Below are 19,656 nucleotides of genomic sequence, written 5' to 3' on the forward strand. Positions count from 1 at the left end.
CTGCCCTCTGTTAGAGTAACTAGAAACTGTTCATACGTAGCATTTTCAAACATGGAACCAAAACGTCCTCTGGGGGTTGTGAGACAGCCAGGGTGAAGGTGAATACAGCCATTGTTGGATCACATCACGGGTAGAGCTGCTAGAGACGTGTGAGCACCCAGTACATTCTCCTTGACAACAGATCCACACAGGGGCTGATGTCATTCAGCTGCTGAAACAGTGGGGGAAGAGGTCGGATGTATGGAGGGATGGAGAGATAACTGAGATGCTGACAGCATGTGTTCTCTACCGTGTCGTGACCATGAGAGGAAAGGAGGGGCGAGAACTCTGGCAGGTTAGCTGCCCACCTGCTGAGCCTAGCTTCGACGGAACACACACCACAGCCACTACCTCCTAATGACTCCTATCCCTGACACCAGCCTGCTCCCTACTGTTCACACACACACACTCCGTCATTTACATCACAGCAGGACTAAGTAAGGGTTCTTCCTCCACACGCCATAGGTTCTTACACACAAATGACACTCGGGAGCTTTCTTTTCCTGTACACACACACACACACACACACACACACCTTTCCTGCACCAGTCCAGTTTCCCCTATTCAGAACGTTCCCTCTATCTCCCACTTTCTCAATTCAATTTAATTCAATCTACTTTATTGACATGGAAAGCAAAACCCTTACATTGTCAAAGTAAACATGACAACAATGGTCCAACAAGAGCACTATACAGGAATATACTAGACTGTTAATAAAAAATAAATAATGAACATGTTCAGTGGTAATATTAACAGCAATTACAACCAATAATAATAATAGAGAATTGTAAAAATACAATTAATACTGGTACTACTGGTTTAACCTGACTTCTAGAAAGGGCATAGTAATGACTAGTAGCAGTATGGAAAAGCCAGAACAGAACAAAAAGTCAAATATGAATGACAGTTTTTCACTTAGGTTGTGACAGGAGGCTAAAACACAGCATTTTTAGTTAGAGATGTATTTAGGTTAATCGTTTAGGTTCACATTTATCTTCTAATTTTGGGTAAGATTGTATTTCTATGACTAAATATCCTTGGACTGAAAATATAGCTCCGTCTGTACCTCTCCTCTCTGCATTCTCAGTTTCTCCTTGTTCTACTCTGACCATTCCTCTTTTTACCCAACGGCTAAACCCTGCTCTCTCCGTCTATCCCTCTCACCTCAGCCCTGCTTCCTGTTGTAAACCCTGCTCTCTCCGTCTATCCCTCACCTCAGCCATGCTTCCTGTTGTAGTTTTTATTTAATCTTCTCCCACATCTCAATCTCTTATATTTCTTTACTCAGTTCAATCTTGTTCTTTCCCATTGCACTAGTCTTCTTGGACCCTCTTTCTCCCCTTAATCTCACTCATACCTCAGTCTATCACTAAAACCCACTCACCTTTTCCTCTCCGCCCAATCGCTCCATCTCCTCCCTCTCTAACCTTATGGTGCCTCTCCCAGAGGGGTAATTTGGTATGGTGAGGATCGGGAGGCCAGGGGCCTCAGAGTGTGTGGCCCCAGCTGTGAGAGTATTCTGGCATAGAATCAGGTAGTGTGTGTTTGAGTCAATGTGTGTGCTCTAAGGGTATTCACATGGTGTGTGTGTGTGTGTGTTTGTGCCCTGCTGTGAGGGGACTAGCCAGGTTGAGTGACAGTCACAATGGGACAGGGACTCGGCACTAGCAGGCACTCTGCCAGCCCACACACATGCTTGCACACACTGTCGAAACACAGTCCATGCCAAATGGGACCGTTTGACCTACCTAAGACTTCCCACAGCTTCAGATTCATACAATCTCACACTAATCCAGGCTGCTAATGTGAAAAGCATTGCATGTGCAGATTTGGTCTGTGTGCATGTATGTGTGGTGTGGGCAAACTGCATATTCTAGCTCTGGGTAGATACTGAGTTAGTCAGCCAGCCAGTATCCATCCTCCACCTCCATGCAACACCATGGCTTAACTTGATTCTCTGGTAAGTGGTCAGAAAGCTGTGTCGTCATGCCAACAGCCATGGGTTTTATATTCACTGGACGTATTTAGACCAGAGGTCACACTACCATTTTAATGTATGTTTTGATATATATGTACTTGTTCAACATTTCACCAATAAGACGAGAAACAAACATCTACACCTAAATATTTTATTTGACGCTCTACTACATCTTTCCACATTACAAGGAAAGAGATATTATGGAAATTTGGCAAGCTTTGGCTTCATAGTGTGTGTGTGACTCAGCCATTCTCAAGGACCATGCTGCATTCCTCTTTAGAGTAACACAAAGTAATCTCACATTACATTGGTTCTTTAAAACAAACCAACCTGAATAATCACTCAAACGAGGCACTGGACACTTACACAAGCATGCCTGCCTGCCCACCCACGCTTGCACACAAATGTGACCCGATTCAGGAAACTAGGCGTATGTCGCAAGTCACGACTTCACAGGAGAGCTGTTTCAATGTTTAAAAAACTGTTTTTAGCTAAATGCATTTTTGGCAGAAATGACTTTAACATGTCAACTTTTATGTGCCTAAATATCAAACTTGTATGCCATTTGTAAATACAAATACAATTGTTAAATTATGAGCCCAGTTTGTTTAGCCACAGAAAAAGTAAGCAAACTTCCCGCTAGCCATGATCGTCTGAGATAATGAGTGGGCTGGACATGCCGAGAGATGAGTTCGGATTGGTTTACCATAAAGCACGTATCAGTCTATTGGAGCTGGTCAGTATGTTTGGGTAATCGTGTCGAACATGGATGTAAAAAAAACGATTGTTTAGTAAAACTGCATAAACCTACTGTCAAGTTAAAGTGTACTGTTAGCTGGCTGGCTCACTAGCTAAAGTTGTGTATGCTCTCCACTTTCTGGAGGACCTAGTTTTGAAATCAGTGGAATTTGAGTACGATAGCTAAGGAGATGGAGAAAACACCCATCTGGATTACATCGTCAAACTAAGGCGACCACTGTGCTTGACTGTGTTGTGAGGTCAGAGCTTTCGGAACGACCCTACTTATTGGCCAGAGCGTCCAGTGTGTGCTCTGAACGCGACACCACAGATAGAAGCTCTCAGATGTATGGAAGCGGGCTATTATTGTACTAACGGTTGGATCAACCCTTAAAGAGATGGGTGGGGCTAAGGCTTAAGAGGATGTGAACAATGTTGAATGGGTGTAGACAAAGATGGCTCTCCAATAGTAGTACCAAAACATTGAAAGACGGTTTTCTCAAAAAGGGAGGTACAAGTTGATCAACTTTCAAAGCAGAATTACTTCCCCATTGTTCCTCACATTCAGTGTATGATAAACCATTTTGTAGCTGAGTCTCTACTTTCATCCAACATAAAAAACAGAAATTCAAATGTTGCTATATAAAGAAAGATAAAATAACAAACCCTATAATTGCCATCCAAAATCACACGTTTCAAGTACCATCTCCCAAGCGAATGGCTGGAGTGGAGGTGGTGACAAAAAAATAAATGAGAAATAAATTATATTGGTTGAAAGAGGGCTCTAGTCAAGACAGTGTGTGAATTAGGGCTGTGCTTCAGACGAAAGGCGATAGACAGATTGAATAGCATGTTATCTTATGCTCTTCCCTGTGCTCTTGTGAAGTTCTCATTTCTGTCTCAGTGGTGACTTATGTCTCTTCCCCAAAGGGCCAAGGTGGACCAGAGGTCTGAATCAGATGCCACCATTCTAAATGTAGGACGCGTGTTTCAGCCGTTATACATTCTTCCCAATATCTTCACTATTCTGGACCTGCAGGCTACTCTCTCCACTGAGTGCATTTCTACTTCTTGACTATTACTGTTTTAAGATGACCTTCCTCCTGGAGAGCTACTGGGTCTGCAGGGTTTTGCTGCAGCCCTGCTCTAACACCTCATAACCAAGGCTGGTTTATATTTCATCCTTTAGCTAAATCTCTTTCCAGGTGGAGGGTTGGCCATCCCTGGTTTATATTTCATCCTTTAGCTAAATCTCTTTCCAGGTGGAGGGTTGGCCATCCCTGGTTTATATTTCATCCTTTAGCTAAATCTCTTTCCAGGTGGAGGGTTGGCCATTCCTGGTTTATATTTCATCCTTTAGCTAAATCTCTTTCCAGGTGGAGGGTTGGCCATTCCTGGTTTATATTTCATCCTTTAGCTAAATCTCTTTCCAGGTGGAGGGTTGGCCATCCCAGGTTTATATTTCAACATTTAGCTCCATTTTCAATTGAGTGTGTTGGTGCATTTGGAAGATGCTGACTATTTGACTACTGATTCATCAAGCTCACCTGGAGGTCTACTACAGTTCAAATCAGCTGCTGGCCGCTCCAACCAAACGCACCATACGGCTTCAAACCCATGACTGGAGCTACAGGAGTATAAACTGTGATAGAAGCCTGTGCTTGACCCCTCCAGGCCTGCTGCTATACAGTTTGTGGGCTCTATCGCTGGTGCTGTGTCTGTTTCATAATTTCTTATGTAGATGCTGGGCTTGCGGCAGGTGAACTTGATCAGTGCAAATGGTCAGAGGTGGCTTAGGTAGGCCATCTTATACAGCAGAGATTATATCAAGATACTTTAGCAGGTGTATCAGACAGTTACGTGACCTGATGTGGTCGAGAGAGGAACACGGGGAGGAGGTTGAAGAATTGGTTGAAGAGGTAGAGGAGGAAAATTAAGGGGAAAAAGATCAGGAGGTGACGTAAAAGAGTAGAAGGGGAGGAGGAAAGGGGGATGAGAGAGAGTAGCTGGTGGTCTCCTGCTGTGACACCAGAGACAGCTGGCAGGGAGATAGGTCTACAGACACACACACACAGATTGAGTGTGCACGGCAAGAATGGTTTCATAGATGACATCACGCCGCTTCTCTTTCTTTTTCCGCTTAAGACTTATCTTCCCAGCTCAGGTGGTGCTCTTTCTATACGTGCTCACATTTACCAGCTCAGGTGGTGCTCTTTCTATACGTGCTCACATTTACCAGCTCAAGTGGTGCTCTTTCTATACGTGCTCACATTTACCAGCTCAAGTGGTGCTCTTTCTATACGTGCTCACATTTACCAGCTCAAGTGGTGCTCTTTCTATACGTGCTCACATTTACCAGCTCAGGTGGTGCTCCGTCTATACGTGCTCACATTTACCAGCTCAGGTGGTGCTCCGTCTATACGTGCTCACATTTACCAGCTCAGGTGGTGCTCCGTCTATACGTGCTCACATTTACCAGCTCAGGTGGTGCTCCGTCTATACGTGCTCACATTTACCAGCTCAGGTGGTGCTCCGTCTATACGTGCTCACATTTACCAGCTCAGGTGGTGCTCCGCCTATACGTGCTCACATTTACACCAGCCTGTGCATAAGCTCCGACACCACATTCCCTCAATTCTTATACATTTTTTTCCCATTCCTTCTCTCCCTCCATATCTTTCCCCATCTCTTCCTCCTCCTCCTGTTCACCATCAGCAGTAAGTGATCTTTATCTAGAGCAGGTTTTCCAAACTCAGTCCTGCGGCCCCTCCCTGGGTACATGTTTTGGATTTTGCACAGCTGATTCAAATAATCAAAGCTTGATGGTGAGTTGGTTATTTGAATCAGCTATAAAAAAAAAATGAAATGTACTCCTCACCATTTGGAGTAAGTGACCTTTATCTCAAGGGCAGCGTCTCCCAGCCTCCCTGTCCATCTGACCGGGCCCTGCTGTGCATCTCAGACCCAGTCAGACAGATGACCAGATGGCCAGTCCAACACCATACTCAATCACACACTAACCAGGGTCCAAGCCTGACCAGAACCCTACATTCTGGGCTGTGTTCCCGAATGGCACCCAATTCCTTATATAGTGCACTACTTTCACCAGTGCACGTATGGACATGGGAACCATTTGGGAGGCTTTCTTAGAGACAGTTCTGACCTCAGATGAGAGAGAGAGAGGGAGAGGGTTTTTTACAAAGTCAGATGAATAATACTTTATTGGCTAGTAGTTAACACCACTCTGCAATTAAACACAAACCATTAAACTACCACCATTTACTTTCCGTTTACCGATGAGTGTGTGCACACCTTGAGCAGAATGGAGAATGCAGGCTTGTAAACTGTCCACACCACAAAGTGACATTTGTTTAGCAATTACCTTAACTCCACCAAGCAGAAAATGTGTTATTCCTGGTGTCGGTGTTAAGCTCTAATAAGTTTCACGCAGGCACACACACAGTAATTAGACAGCTCTTTATTGAGGGACCAGAGAGAGACGTGGCAGAATGGCAGGAGAATCTAACAGCCAAAAGCAATTTACTCTTCGTCCGTCCAGGGCTACTTATTTCCATAAATATCTGATTTAATGATGTAAACAAATTGAATGGGAATGCCTGAATGGTTGGAAGTGAAGTGAATAGTTGGCTGGCTGGAATAAGAGAAATGTCTGGACAGCAGTTGGTGTTTAGAATGCCCTAATAGATGTTTATGTGGTGGGCCTACTGTAAAAGCACCCCGAGTTCCTCAGCCCAGAAACACTTATGGTAAGCCATCCAAAGATTTCATAGTAACACGGTCTGTGCTTGGCTCACACACAACCCAAACTCTTTGTTTGATTTTGGGAAACCAATACATGCGTATTTTTATGCAATCAAAGAATTTCATCTTGGGTAAAATGTCCTTCTCTTCCCTCCGGCACAAATATCAATTTCAGTTTATCTTTATTGCTCCTTCATCGCATGCATGTGACAGCTTGTGTGTGAAAGAGAGAGTCGCATGTAATCGAGTCAGATACACATTGCTAATGGTTGCCATTCAGACGGACTTACACATAGCAGGACATGAACACCCCGTCAACCTGATAGATGGTGAGAGACAGTACCACCATCAGTGCATATTCACAAGCATTCTCTTGTCAGAGGAGGCTGGTTTAATGTTAATGTTTTTGTATATCAAATAGGGCTGGGAGGTATACCTTATTTTAGCTAATGCTAATCGCTAGTTAACTAGCTAAATGTAAATCAGTCAGAGCCAAAAAAATGATTTTGGGTTAAAGTTAGATTGAACAACAAAACAATTAGAATAGAGAAAGCCCATTGAAATCCTTTCCAATATATGTGATGCTTAGAGTCCTGAAGTACGAAGACTTATAGGCAAAACAGATTTAGAACTTTCCTAATTAAAAATCTAAATTCCATCAATAATGTGAAAAATATTGCGAAATTATATTTTAGCCATATCGCCCAGACCTAATACCAATTCTGCCAGATATAGTTGTGGGGGGAGGCCAGAGGGAAGAGCTCATTTTGGAAGTGGACATCTCTTTTGACTCCTACATGGAGCAGGCCTTGTCTAAAAAGTTTCTGAAATACCAGCCCTTCGTGTCATGCCTGAACAGCATTGGTTATCAGTGCAAACTTGTGATTGCTGATAATTGGAAGTCTCTGCCATTTACATACCGACAGGACGTGGCCTTCAGACTGCAGACCTGCAGAGGACAAATGCAAAGCAGCTAGCAAGGTACTGCTCCATGTCAGGTGTCAAACGGTTGTATGGACAAGGTGCTTTTTGTAACCATATATCCATGACCTATGAAATATTAGAATCCTTCGAATGCAATGCGATTTGTGGATTCAAGTAAAGTATTTAAAGTGTGTGTGTGTGTTTGTGTACACCTACCTGCAGATAGCCGTGGTCGTGTCCTAGGAGTCTGCATCTCCTGTCTGGCGTGAGGTAACATGTGATACCTCTTGGCTTCATTGACTAGGTCTCGACACGCCTCCGACGTCTTTATTAAGTCCTCGTTATCCACAACGTTCAGCAGGTAAGACGGGTGAATGAAGGGAAGACGAACCACCGCTAACAACTCTGACACGTGCTGCAGGAGAGAGAGAAGAGATGGGTGAGGTGCGGGGAGATAAAGGGGTGAGGGATGGGAGAGTCAATTGACTATTTAGAGAAGGGAGAAAATATTCTAGAGCAGTGAAGCGATAGAACTCTTGGAAGCCTCAAGTAACTGTTAGATTAGCAACGAAAAAACAAACCCAAATATGAGAGACTATGCTACCAGCCACGGGCTACTTTCATGTCCGTCTCCGGCAACACCAAAATGGCAAATATGAACACACAAGACTCATTATAAACCACTGGTATTTAATGTGCAAAGAAAGAAAATGAGTCTGGTAACTAGGCTGTAGCCCATGTAGTTTCTATATAACATGTTTTTAGCAGAGTACAGTGCTTAAGTGCAATGTGATGTGTGTGTGACAGAGGTGTATTCAATCATCTAAGTGACTCAGAGTGCAGCTAAGTGGCTATGGAACAGCTGTGAACAACAGTCTGTGTGTGTGAGAGATGTGACCCCTGTGAATGACGCATGCATAAACATGATCACCAATGACAGGCAGCAGGGAACGGTACACCTACACACATGAGAAGAGTATTTCTCCGCTGTCACTCCCCCTGGCCCTGTCTGAGCCAAGGACGACATGCTTTCTGTTAAGTTTTAATTACAAAACTGGGTGGGGCGAATATATTTTATATGACAGATTATTTTTTTTTAACTAGTAAATAGTAGCCTACAGCAAAGTGTGTTTAAATAATTTCTAACTTGTTTACAATTTCTGCTAGTTAGTTTTTGTTACCATGTGGGTTTTAGCTTGCATGAGCCTGCTAACTGAGGAGTGTTAATTCACCTGTTTCCATACATGTTTCATTTTAAAACATTTGTCTTACAAAGGTGTTGTTTAATCTAACTGCTTAACTACTTTTCTGTACATGGAAATATATATATATTTTTTTTTACTCATTTTTTTCTAATCTTTACAAGAAAATGCCACGGGCACTGTGATGTGTGGAGACATTTCACTGCAGCTAATGTAGAAGGAAAAGCTGTGTACATTTGCAAATACAGTGCCAAATCATGTGTGAAGAATGCAACAAAGATGCAGAATCATCTGGCCAAGTGTAACAAAATTCCCTCAGCGCTCACAACAAGCAACCTCTGACAAAAGTCCCTATGCGAGGTGAAAATGATGAATCAGACACCTTATCGGTAGCAACAGCTCATGGTCCTCCTGGAATCAGAAGTTTTTTTTTTACCTCAATGGAGGAACGTAGTCAGAGAAATGCTGATGAATGTCTTGCTCAAGCTGTGTATGCAACTGGTTCACCTCTGATGCTCACAGGCAATGTGTATTGGAAGTAGTTTTTATACCTTTATTTAAAATAGCCAAGTCAGTTAAGAACACATTCTTATTTTCAATGACGGCCTAGGAACGGTGGGTTAACTGCCTTGTTCAGGGGCAGAATGACAGATTTTCACCTTGTCAGCTCGGAGGATTCAATCTTGCAACCTTACAGTTAACAAGTCCAACGCTCTAACCACCTGCCTCTCATTACACTCCATGAGGAGACTGCCTGTTACGCGGATGCAGTAGAAGCCAAGTTAAGTTGCTAGCTAGCATCAAAGTTATCTTATAAAAAACAATCAACCATAATCAAGTTATAACTACACATGGTTGATGATATTACTAGTTTATCTAGCGTGTCCTGCGTTGCATATAATCGATGCGGTGCGTATCGTTGCTCCAATGTGTACCTAACCATAAACACCAATGCTTTTCTTAAAATCAATACACAGAAGTATATATTTTTGAAACCTGCATATTTAGCAAAAAGAAATCCAGGTTAGCAGGCAATATTAACCAGGTGAAATTCTGTCACTTCTCTTGCGTTCATTGCACGCAGAGTCAGGGTATATGCAACAGTTTGGGAAGCCTGGCTCATTGCTAACTAATTTGCCAGAATTTTACGTAATTATGACATAACATTGAAGGTTGTGCAATGTAACAGGAATATTTAGACTTAGGGATGCCACCCGTTAGATAAAATACCGAACGGTTCCGTATTTCACTGAAATAATAAACGTTTTGTTTTCGAAATGATAGTTTCCAGATTTGACTATATTAACACACACACACACACACACACACACACCAGCACAGATGCACACACACACACCAGCACAGATGCGCACACACACACACCAGCACAGATGTGCACACACACACACCAGCACAGATGTGCCCACACACACACCAGCACAGATGTGCCCACGCACACACACCAGCACAGATGTGCCCACGCACACACACCAGCACAGATGTGCCCACGCACGCACACCAGCACAGATGTGCGCACGCACGCACCAGCACAGATGTGCGCACGCACGCACCAGCACAGATGTGCGCACGCACGCACCAGCACAGATGTGCGCACGCACGCACCAGCACAGATGTGCGCACGCACGCACCAGCACAGATGTGCGCACGCACGCACCAGCACAGATGTGCGCACGCACCAGCACAGATGTGCGCACGCACCAGCACAGATGTGCGCACGCACCAGCACAGATGTGCGCACGCACCAGCACAGATGTGCACACGCACCAGCACAGATGTGCACACGCACCAGCACAGATGTGCACAGGCACCAGCACAGATGTGCACAGGCACCAGCACAGATGTGCACAGGCACCAGCACAGATGTGCACAGGCACCAGCACAGATGTGCACAGGCACCAGCACAGATGTGCACACGCACCAGCACAGATGTGCACACGCACCAGCACAGATGTGCACACGCACCAGCACAGATGTGCACACGCACCAGCACAGATGTGCACACGCACCAGCACAGATGTGCACACGCACCAGCACAGATGTGCACACGCACCAGCACAGATGTGCACACGCACCAGCACAGATGTGCACACGCACCAGCACAGATGTGCACACGCACCAGCACAGATGTGCACACGCACCAGCACAGATGTGCACACGCACCAGCACAGGTGTGCACACGCACCAGCACAGATGTGCACACGCACCAGCACAGATGTGCACACGCACCAGCACAGATGTGCACACACACACACACACACCAGCACAGATGTGCACACACACACACACCAGCTCAGATGTACACACACACACCAGCACAGATGTACACACACACACCAGCACAGATGTACACACACACACCAGCACAGATGTACACACACACACCAGCTCAGATGTACGCACACACACACCAGCTCAGATGTACGCACACACACACCAGCTCAGATGTACACACACCAGCTCAGATGTGCACACACACCAGCACAGATGTGTGCGCACACGCACGCACGCCGGGCTCAGATGCGTGCGTGCGCACACGCACCCCGGCTCAGATGCGTGCGTGCGCACACGCACCCCGGCTCAGATGCGTGCGTGCGCACACGCACCCCGGCTCAGATGCGTGCGTGCGCACACGCACCCCGGCTCAGATGCGTGCGTGCGCACACGCACCCCGGCTCAGATGCGTGCGTGCGCACACGCACCCCGGCTCAGATGCGTGCGTGCGCACACGCACCCCGGCTCAGATGCGTGCGTGCGCACACGCACCCCGGCTCAGATGCGTGCGTGCGCACACGCACCCCGGCTCAGATGCGTGCGTGCGCACACGCACCCCGGCTCAGATGCGTGCGTGCGCACACGCACCCCGGCTCAGATGCGTGCGTGCGCACACGCACCCCGGCTCAGATGCGTGCGTGCGCACACGCACCCCGGCTCAGGTGCGTGCGTGCGCACACGCACCCCGGCTCAGGTGCGTGCGTGCGCACACGCACCCCGGCTCAGATGCGTGCGTGCGCACACGCACCCCGGCTCAGGTGCGTGCGTACGCACACGCACCCCGGCTCAGGTGCGTGCGTGCGCACACGCACCCCGGCTCAGGTGCGTGCGTGCGCACACGCACCCCGGCTCAGGTGCGTGCGTGCGCACACGCACCCCGGCTCAGGTGCGTGCGTGCGCACACGCACCCCGGCTCAGATGCGTGCGTGCGCACACGCACCCCGGCTCAGGTGCGTGCGTACGCACACGCACCCCGGCTCAGGTGCGTGCGTACGCACACGCACCCCGGCTCAGGTGCGTGCGTACGCACACGCACCCCGGCTCAGATGCGTGCGTACGCACACGCACCCCGGCTCAGGTGCGTGCGTACGCACACGCACCCCGGCTCAGGTGCGTGCGTACGCACACGCACCCCGGCTCAGGTGCGTGCGTACGCACACGCACCCCGGCTCAGATGCGTGCGTACGCACACGCACCCCGGCTCAGGTGCGTGCGTACGCACACGCACCCCGGCTCAGGTGCGTGCGTACGCACACGCACCCCGGCTCAGGTGCGTGCGTACGCACACGCACCCCGGCTCAGGTGCGTGCGTACGCACACGCACCCCGGCTCAGATGCGTGCGTACGCACACGCACCCCGGCTCAGATGCGTGCGTACGCACACGCACCCCGGCTCAGATGCGTGCGTACGCACACGCTCCCCGGCTCAGATGCGTGCGTACGCACACGCACCTCGGCTCAGATGCGTGCGTACACACACGCACCCCGGCTCAGATGCGTGCGTACACACACGCACCCCGGCTCAGATGATGCGTACACACACGCACCCCGGCTCAGATGATGCGTACACACACGCACCCCGGCTCAGATGATGCGTACACACACGCACCCCGGCTCAGATGATGCGTACACACACGCACCCCGGCTCAGATGATGCGTACACACACGCACCCCGGCTCAGATGATGCGTACACACACGCACCCCGGCTCAGATGATATGTACACACACCCCGGCTCAGATGATGCGTACACACACGCACCCCGGCTCAGATGATGCGTACACACACGCACCCCGGCTCAGATGATGCGTACACACACCCCGGCTCAGATGTGTACACACACGCACCCCGGCTCAGATGATGCGTACACACACGCACCCCGGCTCAGATGTGTACACACACACACACACCACATTCAATATGCAGCCCATACAGCACTTTGACATGCAAGAGAGCATTTCACACTTTCCTCTCTTTCTACACTCTCACACACACTCAGAGGAGCAGTGGCACTCACTAAAAGTACAAAGACAATGCATTCCATAACATACACACATCTGATTATAATATTATTCTGTATCTAAAGAAAATTGGTCTGTCACACACAAACAAAGTCATTCCCCTTGGTCCCCACTGACAGTAGTCGAGGGAAACTATTTTCTGTGTGTCGACTAGCTCTCACCTGCAGTCTGACTGATCTGAGACACCAGACAGATTCTCTGCCTCGGCCGGAACACAGGCCACTTACAACTTTGTGTGTTGGTGTATCACGCGGTCTTCATATACAAATGATACACGCACGCTCATATTTCTTCACTGAACAGAGAGAAAAGCACACACACAGCAGAAAGGGATGAAGTGTGTGTGTGTGTGTTTAGGGTGTGGGCTGTTGGAGTTCACTAGCACGCTTAGCGTCAGAGCGCTAACTCACTCACCCACCTGGACCAACGACCATTTATAGGGCTCATAGTGTGTGTTTGCGCGTGTGTTTTGTGTGCATGTGTGATGGAGGGATGATGTGAGACAGGCCTAGAGGTTATGGATGGAGGCAGGGGCTCAGGCAGTTCACATGCAGACAGCTGTTCTGCTCTCTTGGGGGCATTTTCAGCATGGCTTCACGCAATAACGCAGAATCTAGCTCACCCACCCAGTCATTATAAATGTGCCATTTTCCTAATCATCTATGTAGAGAGGACTTATGGCTCTGTGTGTTGATCTGGCTATGCAAAAAAATATATTTGTTGAAGCACGATTTGGTATGTCTTGGTATGTCTGGTGAACACGGGCTGGCACAATTACCGTATAAAAATCAGTTAAGGATAAAGGCTGTCATTACACTAAAATAACAACTGTCTAATAAAATATTATATATATATATATTTTTTTTTTATTATTATTTTTTTTTATACACACCACCAGTCAAATGTTTTGGACACCTACTCATTCAAGGGTTTTTATTTATTTAGAAAAACTTCTACATTGTAGAATAATTGTAAAAAAACATGGAATCATGTAGTAACGAAAAAAAAGTGTTAACTTCATATGGCTGCAGGGGCAGTATTGAGTAGCTTGGATGAAAAGGTGCCCATTGTAAACGGCCAGCTTCTCAGTCTCAGTTGCTAATATATGCATATTATTATTAGTATTGGATAGAAAACTCTAAAGTTTCCAAAACTATCAAAATATTGTCTGAGTATAACAGAACTGATATTGCAGGCGAAACCCTGAGGAAGATCAAAACAGGAAGTGGCTTCTATTTTGAAAACACCATGTTCCATAGCCTCCCTTTGCTGGATTTAAAGGGATATGAACCAGATTCCTTTTTCTATCGCTTCCTCAAGGTGTCAGTCTTCAGACATAGTTTCAGGCTTTTATTTTGAAAAATGAGCCAAAGCGATAACGCGTCACGTGGTCACATGAGTTTTGCTCACGCAACAGAGTTTGGACAGACATTGTTTTCCCCTCTACTACTGTGAAAGACATTTGCGGTTGATATATTATCGATTATATATTTTAAAAACAACCTGAGGATATAAAAAACGTTTGACATGTTTCAGTGGACATTATGGACACAATTTGGAATTTTCATCTGCGTTGTCGCTCTTTCCTGTGGATTTCTGAACATAACGCAACAAACTGAGGTATTTTGGATATAAAAATAATCTTTATGGCACAAAAGGAACATTTGTTGTGTAACTGGGAGTCTCGTGAGTGAAAACATCCAAAGATCAAAGGTAAATTATTAATTTGATTGCTCTTCTGATTTTCGTGACCAAGCTTCCTGATGCTGAATGTACTTAATGTTTTGTCGTGCGATCGACAAACTTAAACGCTTGGATTGCTTTCGCTGTAAAGCATAATATCAAAATCTGACACGACAGGTGGATTAACAAAAGGCTAAGCTGTGTTTTCCTATATTGCACTTGTGATTTCATGAATATAAATATTTGTAGTAATATTTATTGAATGTAGCACTATGCTAATCAGCAGTTGTTGATGACACTTATCCCGATAGGGGGATTGCAGCCATAACAAGTTAAACAAAAAAATATATTTATATTTTAGATTCTTCAAAGTAGCCACCCTTGGCCTTTGACACCTTTGCACAAGCTTGGCATTATCTGAACCAACTTCACCTGGAATGCTTTTCCAACAGTCTAAAGGAGTTCCCACATATGCTAAGCACTTGTTGGCTGCTTTTCCTCCACTCTGTGGTCCAACTCAACCCAATTGGGAGACATACAAGACCACTGATAATCTCCCGAGATAAATTCATTGGACCCAAAACTATGGATTTCACATGACTGGGAAGGGGTGCAACCATAGGTGGCATGGCCCACCCACTGGAGCACTAGGCCCAGCCAATCAGAATTATTTTTCCCCCACAAAAGGGATTTATTACAGACAAAATATAGTCCTCAGTTTCATCAGCTGTCTAGTTTGTGAGGCCAGTTGGACATGGCATGTTTCATGAGCTGAAATAAAATATTGTATGCTTGTGTGTATGTTCCATACGCACAAAAAGCTTACTTCAAATTTTGTGCACAAATTTGTTTATATGCCTGTTAGTGAGCATTTCTCCTTTGCTAAGATAATCCATCCAGACAGCTGAGGGCTATGAAGAAGCTGATTAAACAGCATGATCATTACACAGGTACATGTGCAGTTTTGTCACAATACCACATGTTTTGAGGGAGCATGCAATTTGCATGCTGACTGCAGGAATGTCCACCAGAGCTGTTGCCAGAGAATTGAATATTCATGTTTCTACCGTAAGCCGCCTCCAACGCCATTTTAGAGTATTTGGCAGTACATCCATCCGACCTCACAACCGCAGACCACGTGAAACAATGCTAGCACAGGACCTTCAAATCTGGCTTCTTCACCTGCAAGATAGACTGAGACCAGCCACCCGGACAGCTGATGTTAGCAAAACTTTAGAATTTATGCACAAACTGTCAGAAACCGTCTCTGGGAAGGTCAACTGCATGCTCGTCGTCCTCACCAGGGTCTTGACCTGACTGAAGTTAGGCGTCGTAATCAACTTCAGCGGTAAATCCTCCCCTTCAATGGCCACTGGAGTGTTGTGTTCTTCACGGATTAATCCTGGTTTCAACTGCCCTGGACAGGTGGCAGACAGCGTGTCTGGGAGAGAGGTTTGCTGATGTCAACATTGTGAACAGAGTTCTCCATGGTGGCGGTGGGGTTATAGTATGGGCAGGTATAAGCTACAGACAACGAACAATTGCATTTATGGATGGCAATTTGAATGCAGAGACGACGAGACGAGATCCTGAGGCCCACTGCTGTGCCATTCATCCACCACAATCAACTCATGCTTCAGCATAATAATGCGCGGCCCATGGCGCAAGGATCTGTACACAATTCCTGGAAACTAAAAAAAGTCCCAGATTTGCCATGGCCTGCATACTCACCAGACATGATGACATTCACCAATTGAGAATATTTGGGATGCTCTGGATCGACAGCATGTTCCAGTCAATACCCAGCAACTTTGCACAGCAATTGAAGAGTGGGACAACAGGACACAATCAACAGCCAAAACAATTCTATACGAAGGAGATGAGTCGCGCTGCATGAGGTAAATGGTGGTCACACCAGATACTGACTGGTTTTCTGATCCACACCCCTACTTTTTTTTTTATAGGTATCTGTGACCAACAGATACATATCTGTATTCCCAGTCATGTGAAATCCATAGATTAGGGCCTAATGAACTTGTTTCAATTGACTGATGCTTATATTAACGGTAACTCAGTAAAATCTTAGAAATTGTGGTATGTTGCATTTATATTTTTGTTCAGTTTATATATATTTGTCCGAACAGTCTTATTCAAGATGGGACAGCTGGTCATTCGTGTAGTTTAGTCTGTTTCTATGGTAACATGGCCTCAATGCACTGAAACTGTCTCTGAAACAACTAGCAAATGAGTCTTCGCTTACCTAGGCAACGCCCACAATGCAGCGACAGCCCATATAGAAATGTAATGATTAGAACAAGCTCGTAACCTCCAACCGTTGCAATTTGACTGGTAAACTCATGGGTACACCCGCAATGGCTGCCAGTCCACCCAATACGCCATCCTTGACTTTAAATCGGACGCCCTATTCATTCTTTCTATGGCAGCACATGCAGTCAGGACTGAAGTAGAGGACAAAATGTACATCTTAGAAAAACATGTTTTATTGCAGTTGAGACCGCAGTCATTTGACTGGCCAAATACAGTCATCCAAAGTTCCATGATCCTCACAACCCTAAACACAATACTGTATTTATTTGTATTTAACGAGGCAAGTCAGTTAAGAACAAATTCTTATTTACAGTGACGGCCTACCCCGGCCAACCCCTAGGCCAATTGTGCGCCGCCCTACGGGCCAATTGTGCGCCGCCCTATGGGACTCCCAATCACGGCCAATTAAGATGGTTCCATTCCAGGATCTAAGGTCTGTAGTGACACCACTAGCACTGAGACACAGTACCTTAGACCGATGCGCCACTCGGGAGCCCCATACGGACTACATGCAGTTGCTACACAGCAAGGTGTGTGTACACTTCTTTTGTGCTCCAATGTTTATATAAAATGCAGTATCATAGAAAGCTGATGGGATCAATGAGGTTTCTTCAGATCACTGATTTCAATAGAGGTATGATATTAATTTCTTTATCAAGTATAGTCCAGTCCACTACAACATACTAGTACACACTTATTATAAGTGCAGCACACTACTCCAGTCCCACTTGAAAACCTGCATTCTTTTAATTTGCTATGGAAACATAACTACTCTTTCCATTTCTTCTCTATACGAGATGAAACATTTGAAAGACCTCCACTAAGAGAAAGATACTCTATAGAAGTATTACTGTAAAATAGAGTTTCAATTTATTTGAAATACTTAAACATTTGTGGGTTCTGAAATGGCAAACGTCAGATGTCCATTGTTATTTTTTGAAGCGTGAACTCTGAGGTCTTTTTCCATAGTGAAGTGAACGACAGGCTCTTTTTATCTACTAAATCCACCATTAAATGTCCTTTAAAACATCACATTAGGATGCCCACCCCTATTGCTTTTGAGCTCTCTCCCCTCTCTCCTCAAAGAGCCAATTAATCACCTTCCTTTGTCAGCCTGTTCTACCAGGTGAGATAGAACATATTTCATGGGGATCCTATTAGAGCATAATAGAGGGGATATTCAGGCCCATACACGAAGGGTCTATAGAGGTCTTGGCAGGGGGGGGGGGGGGGGGGGGGGGGGGTAGTAGTAGGTATAATTGGTAGCATATGTACGTGGTTTGTACCACAATGCCTCTGTGGGTAACAGTGAGGACTGGTCTCACCGTCAACAGCTTCATTGAGGGCGTTTTCACACACAGTTCTGAGCTATAGTTCGAATCAGTTAGATTATTTGTTACATTGTAATTTCTCATTTGGTCCGGTTGGTTTCACTTTGCCAAATGTCAACAAACTAAAATGCCTAAAAGCTGCGTACTCATGCAAGTAATTTGTTTCTTGGAGAAAAATGCTCATGTTAAATCCATCTATGATTATCAAGAAGCTTGTGTCCCAAACTTCACATTACTTTCGCTTTGGTCTTCCAACAACATGCGTGAGGAAACCGCACAATATTCACTCTGTCATGTGAATAGGCTATTTTCAGTAGCCTGTATCCCGGGAACTGCCCGTCTCCCCTAATCTGCATCGGATGAGCTCATGAATGCAATGCTGCTACTCAAACAATGTTTTAGAGATATTAAGTTATGGTACTGTGCATTTCATCAAATGCTTGCAGTCAAACAACCAATACTACTGCGCATATCTTCCTGTTTGGTCCAGACTGCCCTCTCACCCTGCAGCGAACCACTCCTCTGTATGAATGGAATCGGACCAGAGACCACGGTACGTTTAGTGTGCTCCCGAATGCGGATAGTGTTTACATCAGTCCAAACGAACTGAAAGGGGTAAATTGGGATGGAAAATCACCAGAGTTCAGAGAAAGAAAACGCTCCAAACCAATTTAGTATGAAAGCATCCTGAGCAAAGGGAACACCATTCTCCTCCTATCTACCGTTTATGTAAGGCGGGAATGAATGGGACAATTAGCCACCAACACCATACTAGCAGCTCAGACCCATTGTCCATATAATGTAATGATAGGGTCCACAGATTTTATTTGGCCCACCAAGTTCTGAGTAAAAGCAAAAAAGCTTAAAAAAAATTCGAATAGTTTGAGAAATTGGAGCATGTTCATTGTTGGACACGACGAAATCAGCTCCAAGTGATTTTAATTGAAGAAATCTGTTCAAGTATTCTCACACATAATAGAGACATGATCATATACAAATGGAAGGTTTAAAATGATTATGTTTGGTTAAACATATCTGTTTGGGCTTCTTGCGGTCAATTTGCAGTCTACAAATGATTTGTAATTATGTTCCTGCACCCCCAACCATCCGCTTAAGGAAAAAAATCGTCCCCCGGCTGAATCTAGTTGATGATCCCTGGTCTAGGTATTACAGCAGTGGGTTTAGCATGAAAGAGACTATTTAGCTGGACGCTATGATCAGTAGAAGATGAACATGTTTCTGATTCACAGCCTCCTGAACTCATGTAAACTCTTTTCCTTTCTGTTTGTGTCTTTCTATTGTTAGCCAGCTCCGTCAATCACTCCTGAGTTCCATCAATCACTCCTGGGCTGCAGTCAC

The 19,656-nt window shown here is 45.6% G+C and overlaps 1 protein-coding gene across 8 annotated transcripts in view; it reads right to left on the reverse strand.

Moving 5' to 3' along the window:
* Positions 1-19,656, reverse strand: part of LOC109866319 (kelch-like protein 29) — a 385,773-nt gene that overhangs the window by 45,070 nt on the left and 321,047 nt on the right. For all 8 annotated transcript variants that reach the window (XM_031800806.1, XM_031800805.1, XM_020454929.2 and 5 more), the window contains one exon: positions 7,658-7,856. In XM_031800806.1, coding sequence (XP_031656666.1) covers positions 7,658-7,856 — 199 coding nt within the window. The remainder of the gene's footprint in view (positions 1-7,657; positions 7,857-19,656) is intronic.

Source organism: Oncorhynchus kisutch, linkage group LG21, assembly GCF_002021735.2.
Source record: "Oncorhynchus kisutch isolate 150728-3 linkage group LG21, Okis_V2, whole genome shotgun sequence".
In the NCBI taxonomy this organism is placed as follows: domain Eukaryota; kingdom Metazoa; phylum Chordata; class Actinopteri; order Salmoniformes; family Salmonidae; genus Oncorhynchus; species Oncorhynchus kisutch.